Source organism: Talpa europaea (assembly GCF_964194135.1).
Source record: "Talpa europaea genome assembly, chromosome: 11".
NCBI classification, from domain to species: Eukaryota; Metazoa; Chordata; class Mammalia; order Eulipotyphla; family Talpidae; genus Talpa; species Talpa europaea.
This window is the reverse complement of record NC_140078.1, coordinates 100,340,658-100,358,316: the sequence shown is the minus strand read 5'-3', so window position 1 is coordinate 100,358,316 and position 17,659 is coordinate 100,340,658. Positions and strand designations below refer to the sequence as shown.

Below are 17,659 nucleotides of genomic sequence, written 5' to 3'. Positions count from 1 at the left end.
GGACCTGAGGGTGGGGTTAAGCAGCCAGGTTGGTATAAAGCCAGACACGTGGGCTTTGGGGGCGTTCCCCCATTTTGGCTCTCCGCCAGCTCGGCAGATCGGGTAGGACGCATTAAAGAATTTATTTCCCTATTTTCTCCCTGAGTTGTCCATTTTCCTTATTTCCTTTTCCCTTGTAAATAAACCTTTTATGAACCTTTTGTGTGTGCCTGTAGTGGAGTATTCATAAGTCCCTTTTAAGCGCATGGGTGAGGACCCACAGCCAGGCAACCTGTTTTATTTTATATCAGGGTTGCCCTATAACAAGGCCACTGCTTGAATTTTTTGGTGCATGCAGGCAAGGGGCAGGGGCCTTGCCTGTGGAGGGGGTCTGCTGGAGTCATTTACTGCCAGGGACAGGTCTGCTGGAATTCTTTACTGTTGTCAGCTTCTCTCTGGTCTAGCTAATCTCCTGTTCCCTGGAGCCTGGTTGTGCGGATTTTACAAGGGGCCTGTGTGTGCCCTCATCAAATGGCATACTGGCATACCCTGGTTTCTGGTGCTTTGTGGGTGATGCGGTTTTTCACAAGCGGAATGTTTGTGGCAACCCTGTGTCACCAAGCCTATGGGTGCCATTTTTCCAACAGCTTATCTCCTTGTCTTGATTGTCTTTAGTTAAGGTCTATGCATTGTTTTTTAGACATGTGCTGTTGCACACTTAATAGATGACAGTATATGTAGTGCAAGCAGCTTTTTAAAGAAGATTTATTTATTTATGCATACATAAATATTGCCAGTTAGCATACCGGCCAGGGATCAAACTCTGAGCTGCAGTGGCTGCCTTAGCTTAGCAGCACTGAGACTTAACCCCTTGCGCCACCAGGGAGGCCATGTAAGCAGCTTTTACAGGTACTGGGAAACAAAAAAAAAAATGTGACTGGCTTTATTGGGATGTTTGCTTTATTGCAGTGGCGTGAAAATAAACCTGTGTATCTCTCAGATTTGCCTGTATTGGCCAGATACAGGTGTTGACATTTCTCAGAACCTGCATTTGGATAGCATCAATGTAAAGACTAGAACCTCTTTGGTTCTGGATGGAGTAGTTTCCTTTGACTTAATAGATTTACCTTAATAGATTTACCTTAGACTTAATAGACTTAATAGATTTACCTTCTCAGAATTTATGTGGTCTATAGAGAGTAACTAAATTTCTCCAATTTTGCTTTAGAAAGTGATTTAATTGCAGAAGACTGGTCAAAATGATGTCCAAAAAGCAGCTATCAAAATCTGAGGACACAGGGAGCCTGAGAGAAGATGCTTCCAGTGAGTGTCTAGTCATTTGTTGCTTTGTTTCCTGTAGCAAATGTGTGAATGCTTTAAGTCATCGAAAGTTCCTCCTTTCACATGCTGGGTGTCATCATTTGCAGAATCTAGTATCAGGAGATTTGAGATTGAGTTTCTGCCTCTAAGTCCCCTGTATAATTTTGGGCATGCCCACAGTTTCTGAAACCATCTCCACATCTGAAGAGGAATTACTGTTATAGACCTTATCTACGTTATCTAAGTGCTGGGACACAAAAATATGATCTAGTCCTTACACTTTAAAACAGCATATGATTCACTTTCCTCCATTAAAAGAAATTCTAGTATAGATAAATCCTATGATAGTGATGTGTAAAGGAAAGGCATTCAGAGCAAGCATACCAGAGGCAAAGATACAGCAGAATGATATTAGAATGCAATCTTCTGCATACGTTGCACTCATTTGCTCTATTAGGACATTTCTAACTTGTAAATTGGAGTGTCATTTCTTATTGGATTCTATAATTTGGGTCTGACTCTTGGTTAGATACCACTGATACAGATGGAAGTGCTTGCTGACTCTACTTGAAAAACTTTCAGAGTGATTAAAATTTCCAGGCCAAAACTATGTTAGGAATAAGCTTAATTTAGAAAATGAAATTCCAAACTTTAATATTCTATTACTAAAGGGATTGTAGAATATAGAGAAATAGGTAGATTTTGAAACTGAAGAGGAATAACTTAAGAAGTCACCAGAAGTGAATGGTGTACTTTGGAAATACAGAAGGGAAGAGACTTCTGAGTTAATTTTATTGCAAGGATTCTTGGTGAGTAAGAAGCAAACTGAATTATTCATCCCAGTTGTGCCTTAAACTTCTTTAAGGAAAACGGTGGTTTTGTTTCATTTTGTTTAAGGCTTCCACAGGAGAAATGAAAGACTTGGGGAAATGGAAAACTGAAGTTGTTCCATGAAGTGAGAATAGTATATAGCCTTAGCTTTAAGTACCTGTTCTTTTGTTTGTAGTTTTATTGCTTCTCATGGGTTGAATGTCTTAGGAGGAAACCAATGTGGGTCTTACACTCAAAGGTATGATGCAGGAGAACCATCCCCATTCTGTCTACCCCTACCTCCAGATCAGTTATTCTCAGACTTCCGTGTTCATCAGAATTATTAACTGGAGAGCATGTTAAAAATTTAGACTCCCGGGTTCCATCCTCAAGATTCTGGTTCAGTAGGTCTAGGATGCAACCTAAGAATATGCATTTCCTAAGTTACCCAGTGATTGCAGTGCAATGGTCAGCAGAAAACAATTGAGAGATGCTGATTGCTTTAGAATTTGGCTGGAAAGCATTTCCATGGTTATTCTTGTTGGAAATGGTACATTTTTAATTTCTCAAATGAAAATTCAATAAATAGAAGCAATTCTGTTCATTAATAGATTTGCTTATAAGCCACTGTTGCTGACCATTGTTAGATAATATTCTACTACACCATTAATTCTAGTATAATTCTTCAGGAACTTTCCTCTTAGAGGTATTACTTGATGATTTGCATTTTAATCTTTGCTTTACTAATGGTCACACTGTTAAAAATTTTGTGTTTTCAGAAGCCAGAAAACAAAGGACAAAGAAACCTCTTGCTAATAATGAAGTTGAAGAAAACGACAGTGTCTTTGTAAAGCTTCTTAAGACATCAGGAGTTACTCTTAAAACAGGAGAGAGTCAAAATCAGCTGGGTAGTATTTCAACCTAAGTCTTTTCTCGGGGGTATAGTGAAATGACTCAGGACGGTTAGGTATTTTCTAAATAGAGAGTCAGTAAAAATTAGAAATGAGAGGACTAGCTATCCTGAGACAAGGGTGAAATTGAAATTGCTTTTCAGAGAATATTGTTACAGTTTTTGGTCCTGATTGATGCATGTTAACTAAAGTACTTTTAATCCATTTTTTTTTTTAAGATTTATTTATGCATACAAGAGCTGGGGTACAGGCCAGAAGTGTGGGGCGTGAGAGGATTCACCAGAGACAGAGTGGGGAACAGAACAGGCAGACTGACTGAAACCCACTGCTGAGGGGAGCAGCGGGCGAGTCAGGAGAGGTCTGCTGCGCCATGTGGGTTGCTCCCTGGCTGGGGATTGAACTTATGCGGCTGCGGATAGCCTCATAAGTTGCATCTTAACCTCTTGCACCACCAGGGGGGCCCACTTCTAATCCATTCTTTTTAAATATGAATACAAATGAGTATTATTTCATGTTCTTTTGTGAAAAAATAAATTAATACCCAGAAGAGTAAGTAGATCTGGGTAAGAATAATTTCAGGTACAAATCCATACAGCCATGGAAAATCCTCCTTTTGGAGAATTAGATTAATCTATCCTGCTAAGGTTATGGCTTTTTTTTTTTTTTTTTTTTTTTTTGGTAGAACACTCAGTAGCTATCCTATGGCAAAGCTTACAAGATTTGGGCCTGTAAGTTGAAAATACTTTTATTGGTTTCATCAGTTAGGAGGCTTAGGCCTGTAGGGAATGGAGACCGTGTTAGATGATGTTAAAGACTTTAGAGACCAACTGTTCTTTGTTCCTCATAGCTGTGGATCAAGTCATTTTCCAAAAGAAGCTTTTTCAGAACCTGAGGAAACATCCTTCTTATCCCAAAGTATGTATTTTCACCCTGGTCGGTTTTCATGTATCAGCGGTACTCTGCGATGGGGAATTTACATACAGTGGCATTGAGTTGAATAAGCTAGAATGATTCTTAGCTAATCTACTACAGATGGTAAACTAAAAATCTTACTCTCACTGTCTTTATTGTTTATTTTTTTAATGTCATTAAGATAATAGAAGAATTTGTTAGTGGCCTGGAGTCTTACATTGAGGACCAAGACTGTTTCAGGAACTGCCTTTTGTCTTGTGAACGCCTGCAGGATGAGGAAGCCAGGTAGCGTGAGAACCGTGGAGTCTGTCAGACTCACTGGGTTGAGGGAGAGGTGGAAGAATGCAGTTTTTTTTTAAATTTGCTTTTGTCTTACAGCTCCCTTTCCCTCAGAGCTTTAACCTAACCTTTGAATTACTAAGTTTATGGTTCTGAGGCTAAGAACAGAGTGTTTTCTAGACTGTCTCACTTGTGTTAATGGAATTTCCATTCTTCCTTGCTGAAGAACCATCTTTTTTTGTTCAATATTATGTAACAGCATGGCTTCTCTTTAAAGATTACACATTTAACCAGTTTTATCAGAAAGAATAGTAACATTAAAACAAAGAAATCACACACCTCTTTTTTACAGCACGAGCACATCTTACTCTAAGAGCCTCATTAAGTTGCTTCTGGGGATTGACATATTGCAGGTGAGACTTTGCCACTTTTTCTGACTGTTGGATGTGATTTGTGGTGTGTGCCCACAGTGGCTGAGCCACAGGCTTAAGTGGGGCTAATTGGGAGAGTTTGTGTTTGCAGGGCAGGCACCGACCATGCCTTTGGGCTGAATTGATTAGTCACCTCAGTCTCATCAGTCATCTCCCAGTTATTTGTTTTTATTTGCTCAATTACTTGGTTTTCTCCTTTTTTCCTCTGCTTTTCTCTCTTTAAATTTCTTTTTTTTTAAATATTATTTATGCATATAAGAGCTGGGGTACAGGCCAGAGGCGTGGGGGGTGAGAGGATTCACCAGAGACAGAGTGGGGAACAGAACAGGCAGACTGAAGAAATTCACTGCTGAGGGGAGCAGCGGGCGAGTCAGGAGAGGTCTGCTGCACTATGTGGGTTGCTCCCTGGCAGGCCAGGGATCAAACTCGTGCTGCAGTGGCTGCGTACAGCTGCAGAGACTACGTCTTAGCTCCTTGCGCCACCAGGGAGGCCCGCTCTTTAAATTTCTTAAATAGATAATACAGTGGTATGTTTTAAACATCTCAAGTTATAAACGTGTGTAAGAATGCAAAGTCCCTGCCTTTCCATTCTCCATTTTCCCCTCCTCTCTTTCTCAGGCTCTTTTTTTTTTTTTTAATGATTTATTTATTGGGCTCCCCAGTGGTGCAGCTGGTTGAGCTCAGTGCTGTGAGGCTGTTCGCCCCAGCCTCTGCAGCGTGGGTTCAAATCCAGGCTGGCAGGGAGTTTCCCACATGGTACAGCAGACTTCTCCTGTTGTGCCTGCTGCTACCCTCAGCAGTGCTTTCAGTCAGTCTGCCTGTGCTGTCCCCACTCTGTCTCTGGTGAATCCTCTCACCCTCCCGTGCCTCTGGCCTGTACCCCAGCTATTGTATAAATAAAAAAAAAAGATTTATTATGCATATAAGAGCTGGGGTACAGGCCAGAGGTGTGTGTGTGGGGGTGAGAGGATTCACCAGAGACAGAGTGGGGAGCAGAACAGGCAGATCCACTGAAATACACTGCTGAGGGGGGCAGCGGGTGAGTCAGGAGAGGTCTGCTGTGCCATGTGGGTTGCTCCCTGGCTGGCTGGAATTGAAATCGTGCTACAGTGGCTGCAGATAACTTCATAGGTTGCATCTTAACCCTTGCGCCACCAGGGAGGGCCCTCTCTCAGACTCTTTTAATAATCTTTCCATGCTCTTATCTCCTCCTTTTCTTTCTTTCTTTTTTTTTTTTCCCATAAAGGAACTGGGGTTGTAGGCCAGAAGTGCAGGTGGTGAGAGGAGTCACCAGAGACAGAGGGGAGAGAGCAGGGAGATCTATTGAAATACACTGCTGAGGGGTCCATCTGCCTGTTCTGTTCCTCACTCTGTCTCTAGTGGGTCCTCTCACCCCCACACCTCTGGCCTGTACCCCAGCTCTTTTATAAATGAAATAAATCTTTAAAAAAAAAAAACACTGCTGAGGGGAGCAGCAGGGAACCAGGAGAGGTCTGAGGTGCCATGTGGCTTACTCCTTAGCCAGAGATCAATTTTGGCCAGAGTGGTGATAGCCCTGAGACTTAACTCCTAGGCCACCAGGGAGGCCCCCTTTTTGCAGTTTCTCAGAAGACAGATTATTGATGAGTCTTTGTATTCCAAAAACTTATGTTCAAAATATAGGTAACATTAATGTTGACAGTCTTATAATAGGATTTCAGTTATAGCTGATTTTTTTTCCCTCTAAGAGCTCTCATTGAAGAGAATTGTGGCTAATTACATACAACTGTTGTATATTTTGAGACTATCTCCTAACTCCCTGTGTCTTCTTTTTTTAGCCTGTCATTATCAAAACCTTATTTGAAAAGTTGCCAGAATTCTTTTTTGAAAAGTAAGTGGCATTATCCTGGAATTCTCAAAGTAGCCCCTCGTGTGTAAGTTTCTCTCTGATAAGATTACATCCTTGATTTCTCTGAAAGCCATGTTTATTATGATGCCACATTCTTAAGTGACTGCTGAAATTTTACTGGACTGTCTTTCAGTCAGATTTCATTTATTACTATGACTGCATGTTCCTAGAAGGATGTGCAATAAGCTGATAATACTGGTTGTCTCCAAGCAGGGAACCAAGTGGCTGGAGTCGGGTATTCTCTGGATACTCTTCTTTACCTTTTAAATTTTGTAAGGTATGCGTTAATTTACATAAAAAAATAATTTACTTAAAAAATTATATCAAAAAAATGAGCTGCCTACTAGGAAAGTAGATAAAGGTCATGAACATGCAGCCTATCAAACATTTTTCATATGCTCAGTTTCATTAATAAAGACACATTTAAAGCATTACATTTTTTCCCATTCTTAAAGGGTCTCCCTTTTTGAGTATAATAGTCATGTTCATGTTCATGCATTACTGATGAACATACAAATGAGTTTGATCATTCTGAGGGGTAGTAGGTTGTGTGTATCAAAATCTTGGGTTTTGTATATATATTTAATATTCAACCATATATACTAATTTATCCTAAAGTTACAACTGAATTAAAATAACAGTGAACTGCTGTTTAAAATAATATAAAAGTGTAAGCAGCTGAGATGTTCAACTGTGGAGGGTTGGTTAAATAAATGAGGTACATCCACACAGTTCTCTGTGATGTGGAAATTACAAATTTTGGAGGACGAGCATCTGGGGCTTCTGTGAGGTGTCGGGGGATATCTTGCTTCAGAAGCCTGTGGTTCTATTGCTTCTCGGCCTTTTGGCTAAGATCAAGTGCAGAAGCCTGTGGTTCTTCATTGTGGATCCTGGAAGAAGTGTGAGTATAAGACCTGCTTTCTGAAGTCCACATTCAGTGTGAATAGGAACCGCTGCCACTGACCCGCTGATTAGATGGACCCTCCAAAGACATGTTTATCACTGATGCCATGAAATGTATCTCCAGTGGTTTTGCACTGTATATGTTATTTTGTAGGTCTTGTGTTTGTCTTTAATCCATTTTGAATTTATTTTTGTGCATGAAGTTAGAGAATGATCTAATTTCGTTCTTTTACATGTGGCGGCCCAGTTTTCCTTGTTTTTTTCCCCCAAGATTTTTTTTTAAAAAAAGATTTATTTATTTATGCAATACCGGGGTATAGGCCAGATGTGTGGGAGGGTGAGAGGATTCACCAGAGATAGAGCGGAAAACAGAACAGGCAGACTGACGAAATACACTGCTGAGAGGAGCAGCGGGCCAGGCAGGAGAGGTCTGCGCGCCATGTGCACCATCACTGGCCAGCCGAGATCCAACCGGAGCTGCAGAGGCTGCAAACAGCTTCACAGCACGGCGCTCAACCACTTGCGGCACCAGGGGAGGCCCAAGATATATTTTTTTATGCATGCAAGAGCTGGAGTGTAGGCCAGAGGTGCAGAGGAGAGAGGATTCACCAGAGACGGGGGGGGGGGGGGGGGGGGGAAGCAGGCAGACTGACTGAAATACGCTGCTGAGGGGAGCAGCGGGCGAGGCAGGAGGGGTCTGCTGCACCATGTGGGTCAGCTCCCTGGCCGGGGATTGAACTCGTGCTGCATTGACTGGTAATAGCTTGTTAGTGCTGTCTTTAACCCCGGGGCCACCACGGAGGCCCTCCCTTTTCTTTCTTTTTTCTTTTTCTTTTTTTTTTTTTTAACATTTTAGAACAGGTTTACTGGGAAAAAGAGAAAAAGAGAGGCATCTGCATAGCCACGATGGGCAGGAGACCTCCCAGGTTTTCATTTCTTGAAGAATCTGTCCTTTTCCATTGTTTGGTGTGAGTCCTTTATCATAAATTCAGTATTGACATATACATGGCGAAAAGTGATAAAGAGGATATTACAGTGTCTTTTACTAATTGGAAAAAAGGCTATAAGTATTTGTAATTCAGGCCAGTATTTTGTTTAAAAAATAAAGATAACTACACATCGCGGCATGTGCATGTTATTGAGTTTCTGGGTACAGGGCTGTGCATTGTTTTTATTTTTTCCTTTCAGTACGTACCTTTTCAGTATCTTTTAAGTAATAATAGTAGTAATTATTATTGTTGTGAATTTTATATTTTACCTCATATGCTTTATGACCTGGCTAAGTCTTTTCTTTTTTAAGATTTATTTTATGCAAGAAACGGGGTACAGGCCAAGCGCGTGGGAGAGTGAGAGGATTCACCAGAGACAGAGCAGGGAACAGAACAGGTAGACTGAAATACACTGCTGAGGGGGCAGCAGACGAGACAGGAGAGGTCTGCCATGCTATGTGGGTTGCTCCATGGCCAGCATGGCTGGAACTGGCACTGCAGAGGCTGCGGACAACTTCATAGCACTGTGCTCAACTGCCTGCGCCACCAGGGAGGCCCCTAAGTCTTTTTTTTTTTTCCACAGTTCTATTTGGCTATAGTAGACGGAGACCAAGAATGCTCTCAAGGAATGAAACTGGAGATTGTTCAGAACTTTAGACGTGAGAGATTGCGAGTAGGGCAGAGATTGTCATTTTGGGGCAAATTGTAATAACTGAGACAACATTTCTTCATAAATGGTTTTTAGCATTTTCACATTCTAATTTTACTTGTTTCCATAGCAACCTGTACTTTTTCTTTGAGCAATTGTCACACTGATGTACCTTTTTAGAATATTTCCTTTTATCAGTTCATTACCTTTATTTAAAAAAAATTGTTTGCATTACTGAGTGATACTCTCCTGTCCTTCCCCCGTTGTTCTTTCCATAGTAGTAACAGACACCTTTTTAAACACATAAGCAGAGTCTCAAGCGTTTTTTGCGTCACCTGTGTGTCTAACACAGTTTGCAGCACATAGTGTTGGGCAGATGTTCATTGATCGGCTGAAGTGTTTGGTGCAGGTGAATGTGTGGTATTGTATAAGATAATAAAGCTAAGTTTCTGTCTCCTTGTCCTGACATTTCAGCATGAACACTGATGGAATCAACATGCCTCGGCTCATCATCAGTCAGCTGAAGTGGCTTGACAGGGTCATGGATGGCAAGGTAGCTTTGGGACTTACTCTTTTTAAACACAAACTTTTGGGATTTGCAGGGTTCTTTTCCTTTCTAAACAGAAAATTAAAGTTTTTCTTTTTTTTTTTAAGATTAATTTATTTATGCATACAAGAGCTGGGGTGTAGTCCAGAGGTATGGGAAGTGAGAGGACTTACCAAGACAGAGTAGGGAGTAGAACAGGCAGAAGTACTGAAATACACTGCTGAGGGGAGCAGCTGGGAGACAGGAGAGGTCTGCTGCGCCATGTGGCTTAGCTTCCTGGCCAGGGACTGAACTCATGTTGCAGTGGCTGCTGACAGCTTAATAGCACTGTGTCTTTAACCCCCACACCACCAGGAAGGCCCCCAATTTTTTTTTTTGGCATAGAAGAACTGGGGTATTGAGAGGGGTGGGGAGTGAGAGGATTCACCAGAGACAGAATGGGGAGCAGAACAGATGGATCCACTGAAATACACTGCTGAGGGGAACAGCAGGTGAACTTTAGACAGGAATGGTCTGCCACGCCTTGTGGGTTAGCTCCCTGGCTGGGGATCGAACTCAGGTCACAGTGGTGATAGTCCTTAGACTTCACCCCAAGGCCACCAGAGAGGCCCCCCTCACAGCATTTTTTTAAACTGAGGAAACATCACTTTATAATAATCAGTTTCAGGAGTATAAATGGCTTAACATCTCAAATGTATGTCCCACCTGTGCCCTCCATCAAAGATCTGGTTACCATTTACGACCATCTCTGATCCACTCCCTCTACCCACTATTGTGTTTTCAAAAGTCTAATGGTTTGTTTTTGTTTTGTTCATTCATTTGCATTTTTTCTTTATATTCTACTTGAGTTAAATCTTGGTATTTCTCTTTACTTCTCAGCTTTTGTAATTTGAGAATGGTGTATTTCACTCTAAAATTTCTTTTAAAATAGAAGAAGTTATGATGACTAGATATTTGGAAAGAAATTTACTCCTTTTTCAGTATATAGGGATTACTAAGCTTCATTTTACTCAGAAGTGATATCACAAACCATCCTACTTCACTGCAGATGTTTTTGTTTTGCTAGGTATTGATGGAAATTTCAGTAAGTTTTGCAGTCAAGTAAGTTGAATCTGTTTGGAAAGAAATCTTTTTTTTCCCCATGAGTTCTTAAAATCATTCTGAATTTTTGTTATACTAACCAAGACTAAACATTTTTTTGGAAGAAAATAATTTTGGACTTTTTATCAGGGCAGGATTTTTTTTACTATTAAAATTTTTCTTTTTTGCCATTGTTGATATACCATTGTTTTACATCCTTGCTAGTGTTTTGAAAATGTAGGCTTCCCCACTGTAGCCCTGCCACCGAAGCATCCACAGTCCACCATAGTCCATTATGTTCTACCCCCTCAGTCCCCTATTTTTGTCCTTTTACCCTCCCTTCTTCCCCTCTGAAAGCTGAAGCTCAATGGTCAGTTTTCAATGTTTGGTTTTAAAGTGTGTCTTTTTCTGACACTGCCTGGATAGGAATTTTGATTCTGCTACTTATCAGTTCTGTATCCTAGACCAGCACATACCACATTTTAAAAATGGGAATTATCACACAAACATCATTGAGTCGTGATTGAATGAAATAATTATATAATAAATGTGCTAGGTAATTTACCATTATAGTGTTTTCTGTAATTCATCCCATGTGTGATAATTTTTGGGTCATTTGCTTCTGAGTGTGTAGTTATCATATTGTGTAGAAAATGATCTCAGTTGTACATTCCACAAATAGGATATCTTTTTCGTTTTGGGATAGTGTGTTCTATGATTCTGACTATCTCTTCTACTTCAGGATCTTAGCGTCAAAATGATGCAGCTGATCAGTATTGCTCCAGTGGACCTGCAGCATGACTTGATCACAAGTCTGCCTGAGATCCTAGGGGACTCCCAGCATGCTGACGTCGGGCAAGAATTGAGGTGGGTGAGCACCTTGTTGCCACATTAAGCAAGACTCCACTCTGGAAGCTCTGTCGTGGCAATATAGAGTAGTAGTGACCTGTTCCTTTTTCTGTAAAAGAGAATGATACCTGCCTTTTATGAATAGGGGTTTCCTTTTTTTCCCCTTACAACAAGTATAGATTTGAATAGACCCATTTTCTTTATTTTAGATTGTGTGCCTGTTGTGACGGATGAGTCTAGCTTAGGATTAGGCATATAAATCTGTTGCGGAGACTTAAACATAACCTTTTTATTTCTGCTTCATTGCTGTTTCCTCTAGTCAAGGGGCCCTCAGTACTGACTGCACATTCAAATCATTTGTGGAGCTTGTTAAATATCTACATTCTTTGGGTCCCCAAATTTTCATTTCTAATGCTAATGTCATTTATGTAAAAGATAGTAATTGATAGATAGGGTAGTAATTAAGAAGGGGAGAGCACAACCACCCCTAATAAAACTTTAGTGCAAATATTTGCTTGTCCTGGAAGTAGTTAAAAACATAAGACAGTCTGCAGTACATTTTATTTTTTTTATTTTTTTATTTTTTTAAAGATTTATTTATTTATACAAGAACCGGGATACAGGCCAGATGCGCAGGAGGGTGAGAAGGGTTCACCAGAGACAGCAGGAAACACAACAGGCAGACTGATGAAATACACTGCTGAGGGGAGCAGAGGGCGAGACAGGAGAGGTCTGCTGCGACATGTGGGACCCTTGCCAGCCGGCCGGGATCAAACCAGCGCAGAGGCTTCGGTCAGCTTCACAGCGCTGCGCTCAACCTCCTGCGCCACCAGGGCAGGCCTGCATTTTATTTTTTTAATAAAGATTTTTTTTAAGATTTATTTATTGAGGGCCTCCCTGGTGGCGCAGTGGGTTGAGCACAGGGCTGTGAAGCTGTCCGCAGCCTCTGCAGCGCTGATTCGATTCCTGGCCGGCCAAGGAGATTCCCACATGGTGAGGCAGACCACTCTTGTCTCACCTGCTGCTTCTCTCGACAGTGTACTTTGGTCTTTCTGCCTGTTCTACTCCCTGCTCTGTCTTTGGTGAATTCTCTCACCCTCCTGCACCTCTGGCCTGTACCCCAGTGCTTGTATAAATAAATAAATCTTTAAAAAAATTATTTATTGATACACACAAGAACTGGGATACAGGCGAGAGTTGTGGGGGTGAGAGGATTCACCAGAGACAGAGTGGGGAAAAGAACGGGGAGAGCGACTGAATTATACTGCTGAGTCAGGAGAGGTCTGCTATGCTATGTGGGTTAGCTCCATGGCCAGAGATTGAACAAATGCTCCAGTGGCTGCAGCAAACATCATAGGTTGTGTCTTAACCCTTTGCGCCACCAGGGAGACCTGTAGTACATTTTAATAGATGTCTACAAAGCTGCCTTCAGAAATGTTCAGTGAATTCTTGCCTCTGTGCTTTGGGCACTATCCCACCTACTCTCCCTGCTTAATTCTTTTTTTATTATTATTAATTTTTTTTTTTATTTATAGAGGCATGTTTTTATTTATTTATTTGTTTGTTTGTTTGTTTTGTTTATACATGCACTTGGGTACAGTCAGAAGCGCAGGAGGGTGAGAGAATTCACCAGAGCCAGAGCGGGGAGCAGAGCAGGCAGAAGGACCGAAGCACACTGCTGAGGGGAGCAGTGGGCGGCAGGAGAGGTCTGCACGCCATGTGGGACCCTCCTCCGGTGGCCGGGGAGCAGCTGGGGATCGAACCACTGCGCCGCAGAGGTCGCCGGCAGCTTCGCAACCCAGCGCTCAACTGCTGCGCCACTGGGGAGGCCCTCTCCCTGCTTAATTCTAACTTGTCCTTTTACATAGCCCTCCCTTGGAATCCATTGCTGTGCTCTGTGGCATCCTACACACACATCTGTCATATATAGCACATTTCATTGTGACTTTGGAGGTTGTAATTTTCTCTTTCCAGGAAGGATATGTTCTAAACTCAAAAATGGTTACCTTTGTATAGCAGGGATGGTGAGGGAGGGTGTCTTCTTTTTTTTTTTTTTTTAAAGGATTTGGTTATCAAAACCCCTTTTTTTAAAAAAAAGAATTTATTTATGCATACAAGAGCTGGGGCACTGGCCAGAGATGCTGGGGTGAGAGGATCCACCAGAGACAGAGTGGGGAACAGAATAGGTAGATTGACCGAAATACACTGCTGAGGGGAGTAGCTGGTGAGACAGGAGAGGTCTACCTCGCCATGTGGGTTTCTCCCTGGCTGGCCAGGCATCCAACTCGTGTTGCAGATTCTGTGGATTGCTTCACAGTGCGGTGCTTAACTCCTTGCGCCGCCACCAGGGAGGCCCCGAAGGAGGGTTTCTTAATACTGCTTGCTATTTGACTTTTATAATGAATATCTTTTTATTCTTTTTTTTTTTTTTTTAAGATTTATTTATTTAATTTATACAAGCACTGGGTACAGTCAGAAGCGCGGGAGGTGAGAGAATTCACCAGAGCCAGAGCGGGAAGCAGAACAGGCAGAAGGCCCAAAGTACACTGCTGAGGGGAGCAGTGGGTGGCAGGAGAGGTCTGCGCGCCATGTGGGACCCTTGCCCGGCAGCCAGGGATAGAACCGGCGCTGCAGAGGCTGCGGGTAGCTTAGCAACCCAGCGCTCAACTGCTGTGCCACCAGGGGAGGCCCATATTCTTAAGATTTATTTTTATTTATTTATGCACACAAAAACTGGGGTGTAGGCCAGAGCTGTGAGAGGGTGAGAGGATTCACTAGAGACGTAGTGGGGGGCAGAACAGGCAGATTGACTGAAATACACTGGTAAGGGGAGCAGCGGGTGAGACTGGAGAGGTCTGCTGCACCATGGGCCACCAGGGAGGCCCTGAATGTGTATTTGTTTAATCAAAATAATAGTGTGTTTGCAATGAAACATACTATAAGTAAACTTAATGGGAACTAAGTTTCTCTTCACTTGCCCACTGTAATGAGTGATTTTCCCAAGTCATGTTAAAAGCCACATAACTTTATTTGCAGTGACCTTCTAAAGGAGAATACTCTGCTCACTGTCCCTATCCTGGATGTGCTTTCCAGTCTGCAGCTTGACCCAAGTCTCCTGAAGAAGGTAGGAATGATTCTATTCTCCTGAAACAGCCAGCTTCCCCTCCCAGAACCAGTGTTGGTCATTCGGTGTGTTGGTGCAGTTGTATGTAATGAAAATTTTGTTATGAAACAATATTGAATAACACTTGTTCTCTTTTTTCTTTTGATTTTCATGTCATATTTCATACTCTGCTTGATTTGTTGGCCTGTTTCTAGGTAACAAATTTTAATAGAATTCTTTATATTGCCTGAATATTTATAAACTGTTCCCCATAGAAATAACAAATAAATAAGCCTTCCTCTCGCCAGTGGAAAGTTCAGATTCCAAATACATGATATTTTCACATTTGTCATCTGTTTATGAAGCTGCGGGGTTAACAATTGAAAGCTTGTTTTTTTGTTTTGTTTTGTTTTGTTTTTGTGGGACCCTCGCCGGCGGCCGGGGAACGAACTGGTGCTGCAGAGGCTGCGGGCAGCCTCGCAGCCCAGCACTCAACCACTGTACCACCAGGGGAGGCCCAAAAGCTTGTTTTAAAAAACAAAAAGGCTGGCAATTTGGGAAAAAGTAAAAGGACATCTTTTTCTTCCTAAATTATAAGTGAGAAAATTGAGTGAGAGAAGTGTTTTTTTCTAATTTTATGTAAATAGAAGGTTGAAGAGAGAACATGAAATTACTTAGGTTTTTGGGCTTTTTATTTTTAGATCCGCCAGTTGGTGATGGGTAAGCTGTCATCTGTCCGATTGGATGATTTACCTGTGATAATCAAGTTCATTCTTCATTCCATAACAGCTGCGGATGCACTTGAGGTACCCGCTTACTTCCTAAAATACACTGATAGGATGCCAGGTGTACAGTGTACAGAGGGCAACTGTGCCCTTGTGAAATTCAGCAATCAAAAGACTTAAGCTAGGTGAAGAGATATCAAGATAAAGTATTTAACTTAATGGGCTCTAACTGTTATTCTCTATCTCAAAAGTAATTGATAATACTTCATTAATCCAGACAGAATTCAGGGGAGTGAATGGGACTGTTAGTTTATTTCTGTTTAAGCTGCTACAGGCTGTTTACTATTTCAGTATAATATCTCAAATTCTGGAATTTCGAAGGGCATGACATATTGTACCTGTATTAGCATTTTTATCAAATTTTACTCTTAAAATGCCTTGTCTAATGTTTAATAACACTTCAGCCTTACAGAAAAATTTATAGTACTTCTGTTAAAAGAATGGACTCTACCTATTTACTATAAATGATCAGAATATACGGCTAACATATGTTTCCCATAGGTAATAGCTGAGCTTCGGGAAAGGCTGGATCTGCAGCATTTTATTCTGCCATCATGGTTATATGCCCCCCAAAGCAAGCTGAAAAATAAAGGAAGAACAAGGTATAAGCTTGACAGTTACCAATGTTTTTCTCACGTAGACAAGGAAAGTTTTCTGACATTTATCCTGAAGCCAAGGAAGTAGATTTAAATACAACTATAAATAATGGTCATAATTGTATAGCCATATAATACAGTGCAGGTTTTCCTTTGCCCCCCTTTTTTTTTTAATGGGCATGGGGTGGGCTGTTGTAAAAACTTGATTTTTTGAATTTTATTTTTATTGAAGTAACATTGGGCATATATAAGTTTTTCATGTCTATGTGTATGTATTGACTGGTCCAGATACACTACAGTGTAAGTTTATTAGCCATTTTACACAAAGCTGTTACTTGTTCAAGGCATATGGGAAGTAAACAGGAACCCAAATCTTGTTGCTTTCTCTCAGGTAAGTGAAAGACCTTCTCTTTCCCTCTCCTGCTTGCAGTTCTTCAGGAAATGAAGAAAACTGCGGTGAGAACTGTATTTTTCTCCTCTTTGATGTAATAAAGTCAGCTGTCAGATACGAGAAAATCATTTCAGAAGCCTGGATTAAGGTAAGTGATCTTTGGAACTTTGAATGCTAAGGAAGGAATGGGTAGCCATTGTTGATGGGAGTGTTACTGAAGGCAGCTGAAATAAGAGCCTTAAAGGTCAATCAAGTAGAAATCCATAGAAATCCTAGATGAGGGTTCCAGGATGAATAGCTTGATTCTCAAATAAGCATCCCGGGTGTGCTGAATAGGAGGAAAGTGTTGTCCCTACATGTTGTAATACTTTGTGACCCTTGTTTTTCCAGGCAATTAAAAACATTTCTCCTGACTCTGAACACAAGGTATGTTCACCCACTAACATTAGAGATGCTGACTGGTTGGCCTTCCCCTGTCTTTCTTCCCTCCAGTAATTCCCTTCTGCTCCACCCTTTGCTAGTCTGATAAACATTAGCTGTCTGGGGAAGATGCTCTGCGAGGGTGACTTGCCCTACTCACTCGGACTAGTGAGAAGTAAGATTGTTTCCATAAGGGAGATGCTAGCATTCCAGACTAGCACAGTCAGTTGCTCAGTCAGAGGAGCTGGGCCTCCACAAGGGGAAGGAGCCTGGAACCTGCGTGGACTCCCCGCATCGGATTGCTTTTCCTCCCGGGCAGAACTGTTAAGATGATGGCGCGCTGTGGTGTTCTTTCCTTTGCCAGTGTCTACCTGACCAGAGTAAATCAAATAGGCTATCTGCTGTCGGGGCCACTTCTCTCTCTTTTTTTTTTTTAAAGATTTATTTTATTTACTTATACAAGCACTGGGTACAGTCAGAAGCACGGGAGGGTGATGAGAGAATTCACCAGAGCCAGAGTGGGGAGCAGAGCAGGCAGAAGGACCGAAGTACACTGCTGAAGGGAGCAGCGGGTGGCAGGAGAGGTCTGCGCGCCATGTGGGACCCTCCTCCGGTGGGCGGGGAGCAGCGGGGGATCGAACCGGTGCTGTAGAGGCTGTGGGCAGCTTCACAACCCAGCGCTCAACCACTGCGCCACTGGGGAGGCCCTCTCTTTTTTTTTTTTTTTTAAGATTTATTTTATTTATACAAGAGTGGGGTACAGGCCCGAGTCGCGGGAGGGTGAGAGGATTCACCAGAGACAGAGTGGGGAGCAGAA

The 17,659-nt window shown here is 41.9% G+C and overlaps 1 protein-coding gene across 1 annotated transcript in view; it reads left to right on the top strand.

Moving 5' to 3' along the window:
- Positions 1-1,238: 1,238 nt before the first annotated feature.
- FANCD2 (FA complementation group D2) overlaps positions 1,239-17,659 on the top strand; it is a gene marked incomplete at both ends in the record, with an annotated part of 53,378 nt that continues 36,957 nt past the window's right edge. The window contains 13 exons of the mRNA XM_084247838.1: positions 1,239-1,302; positions 2,889-3,017; positions 3,868-3,935; positions 4,114-4,217; positions 4,564-4,624; positions 6,460-6,512; positions 9,546-9,624; positions 11,441-11,565; positions 14,584-14,671; positions 15,352-15,456; positions 15,937-16,037; positions 16,462-16,570; positions 16,813-16,848. Coding sequence (XP_084103964.1) covers positions 1,239-1,302; positions 2,889-3,017; positions 3,868-3,935; positions 4,114-4,217; positions 4,564-4,624; positions 6,460-6,512; positions 9,546-9,624; positions 11,441-11,565; positions 14,584-14,671; positions 15,352-15,456; positions 15,937-16,037; positions 16,462-16,570; positions 16,813-16,848 — 1,122 coding nt within the window. The remainder of the gene's footprint in view (positions 1,303-2,888; positions 3,018-3,867; positions 3,936-4,113; positions 4,218-4,563; positions 4,625-6,459; positions 6,513-9,545; positions 9,625-11,440; positions 11,566-14,583; positions 14,672-15,351; positions 15,457-15,936; positions 16,038-16,461; positions 16,571-16,812; positions 16,849-17,659) is intronic.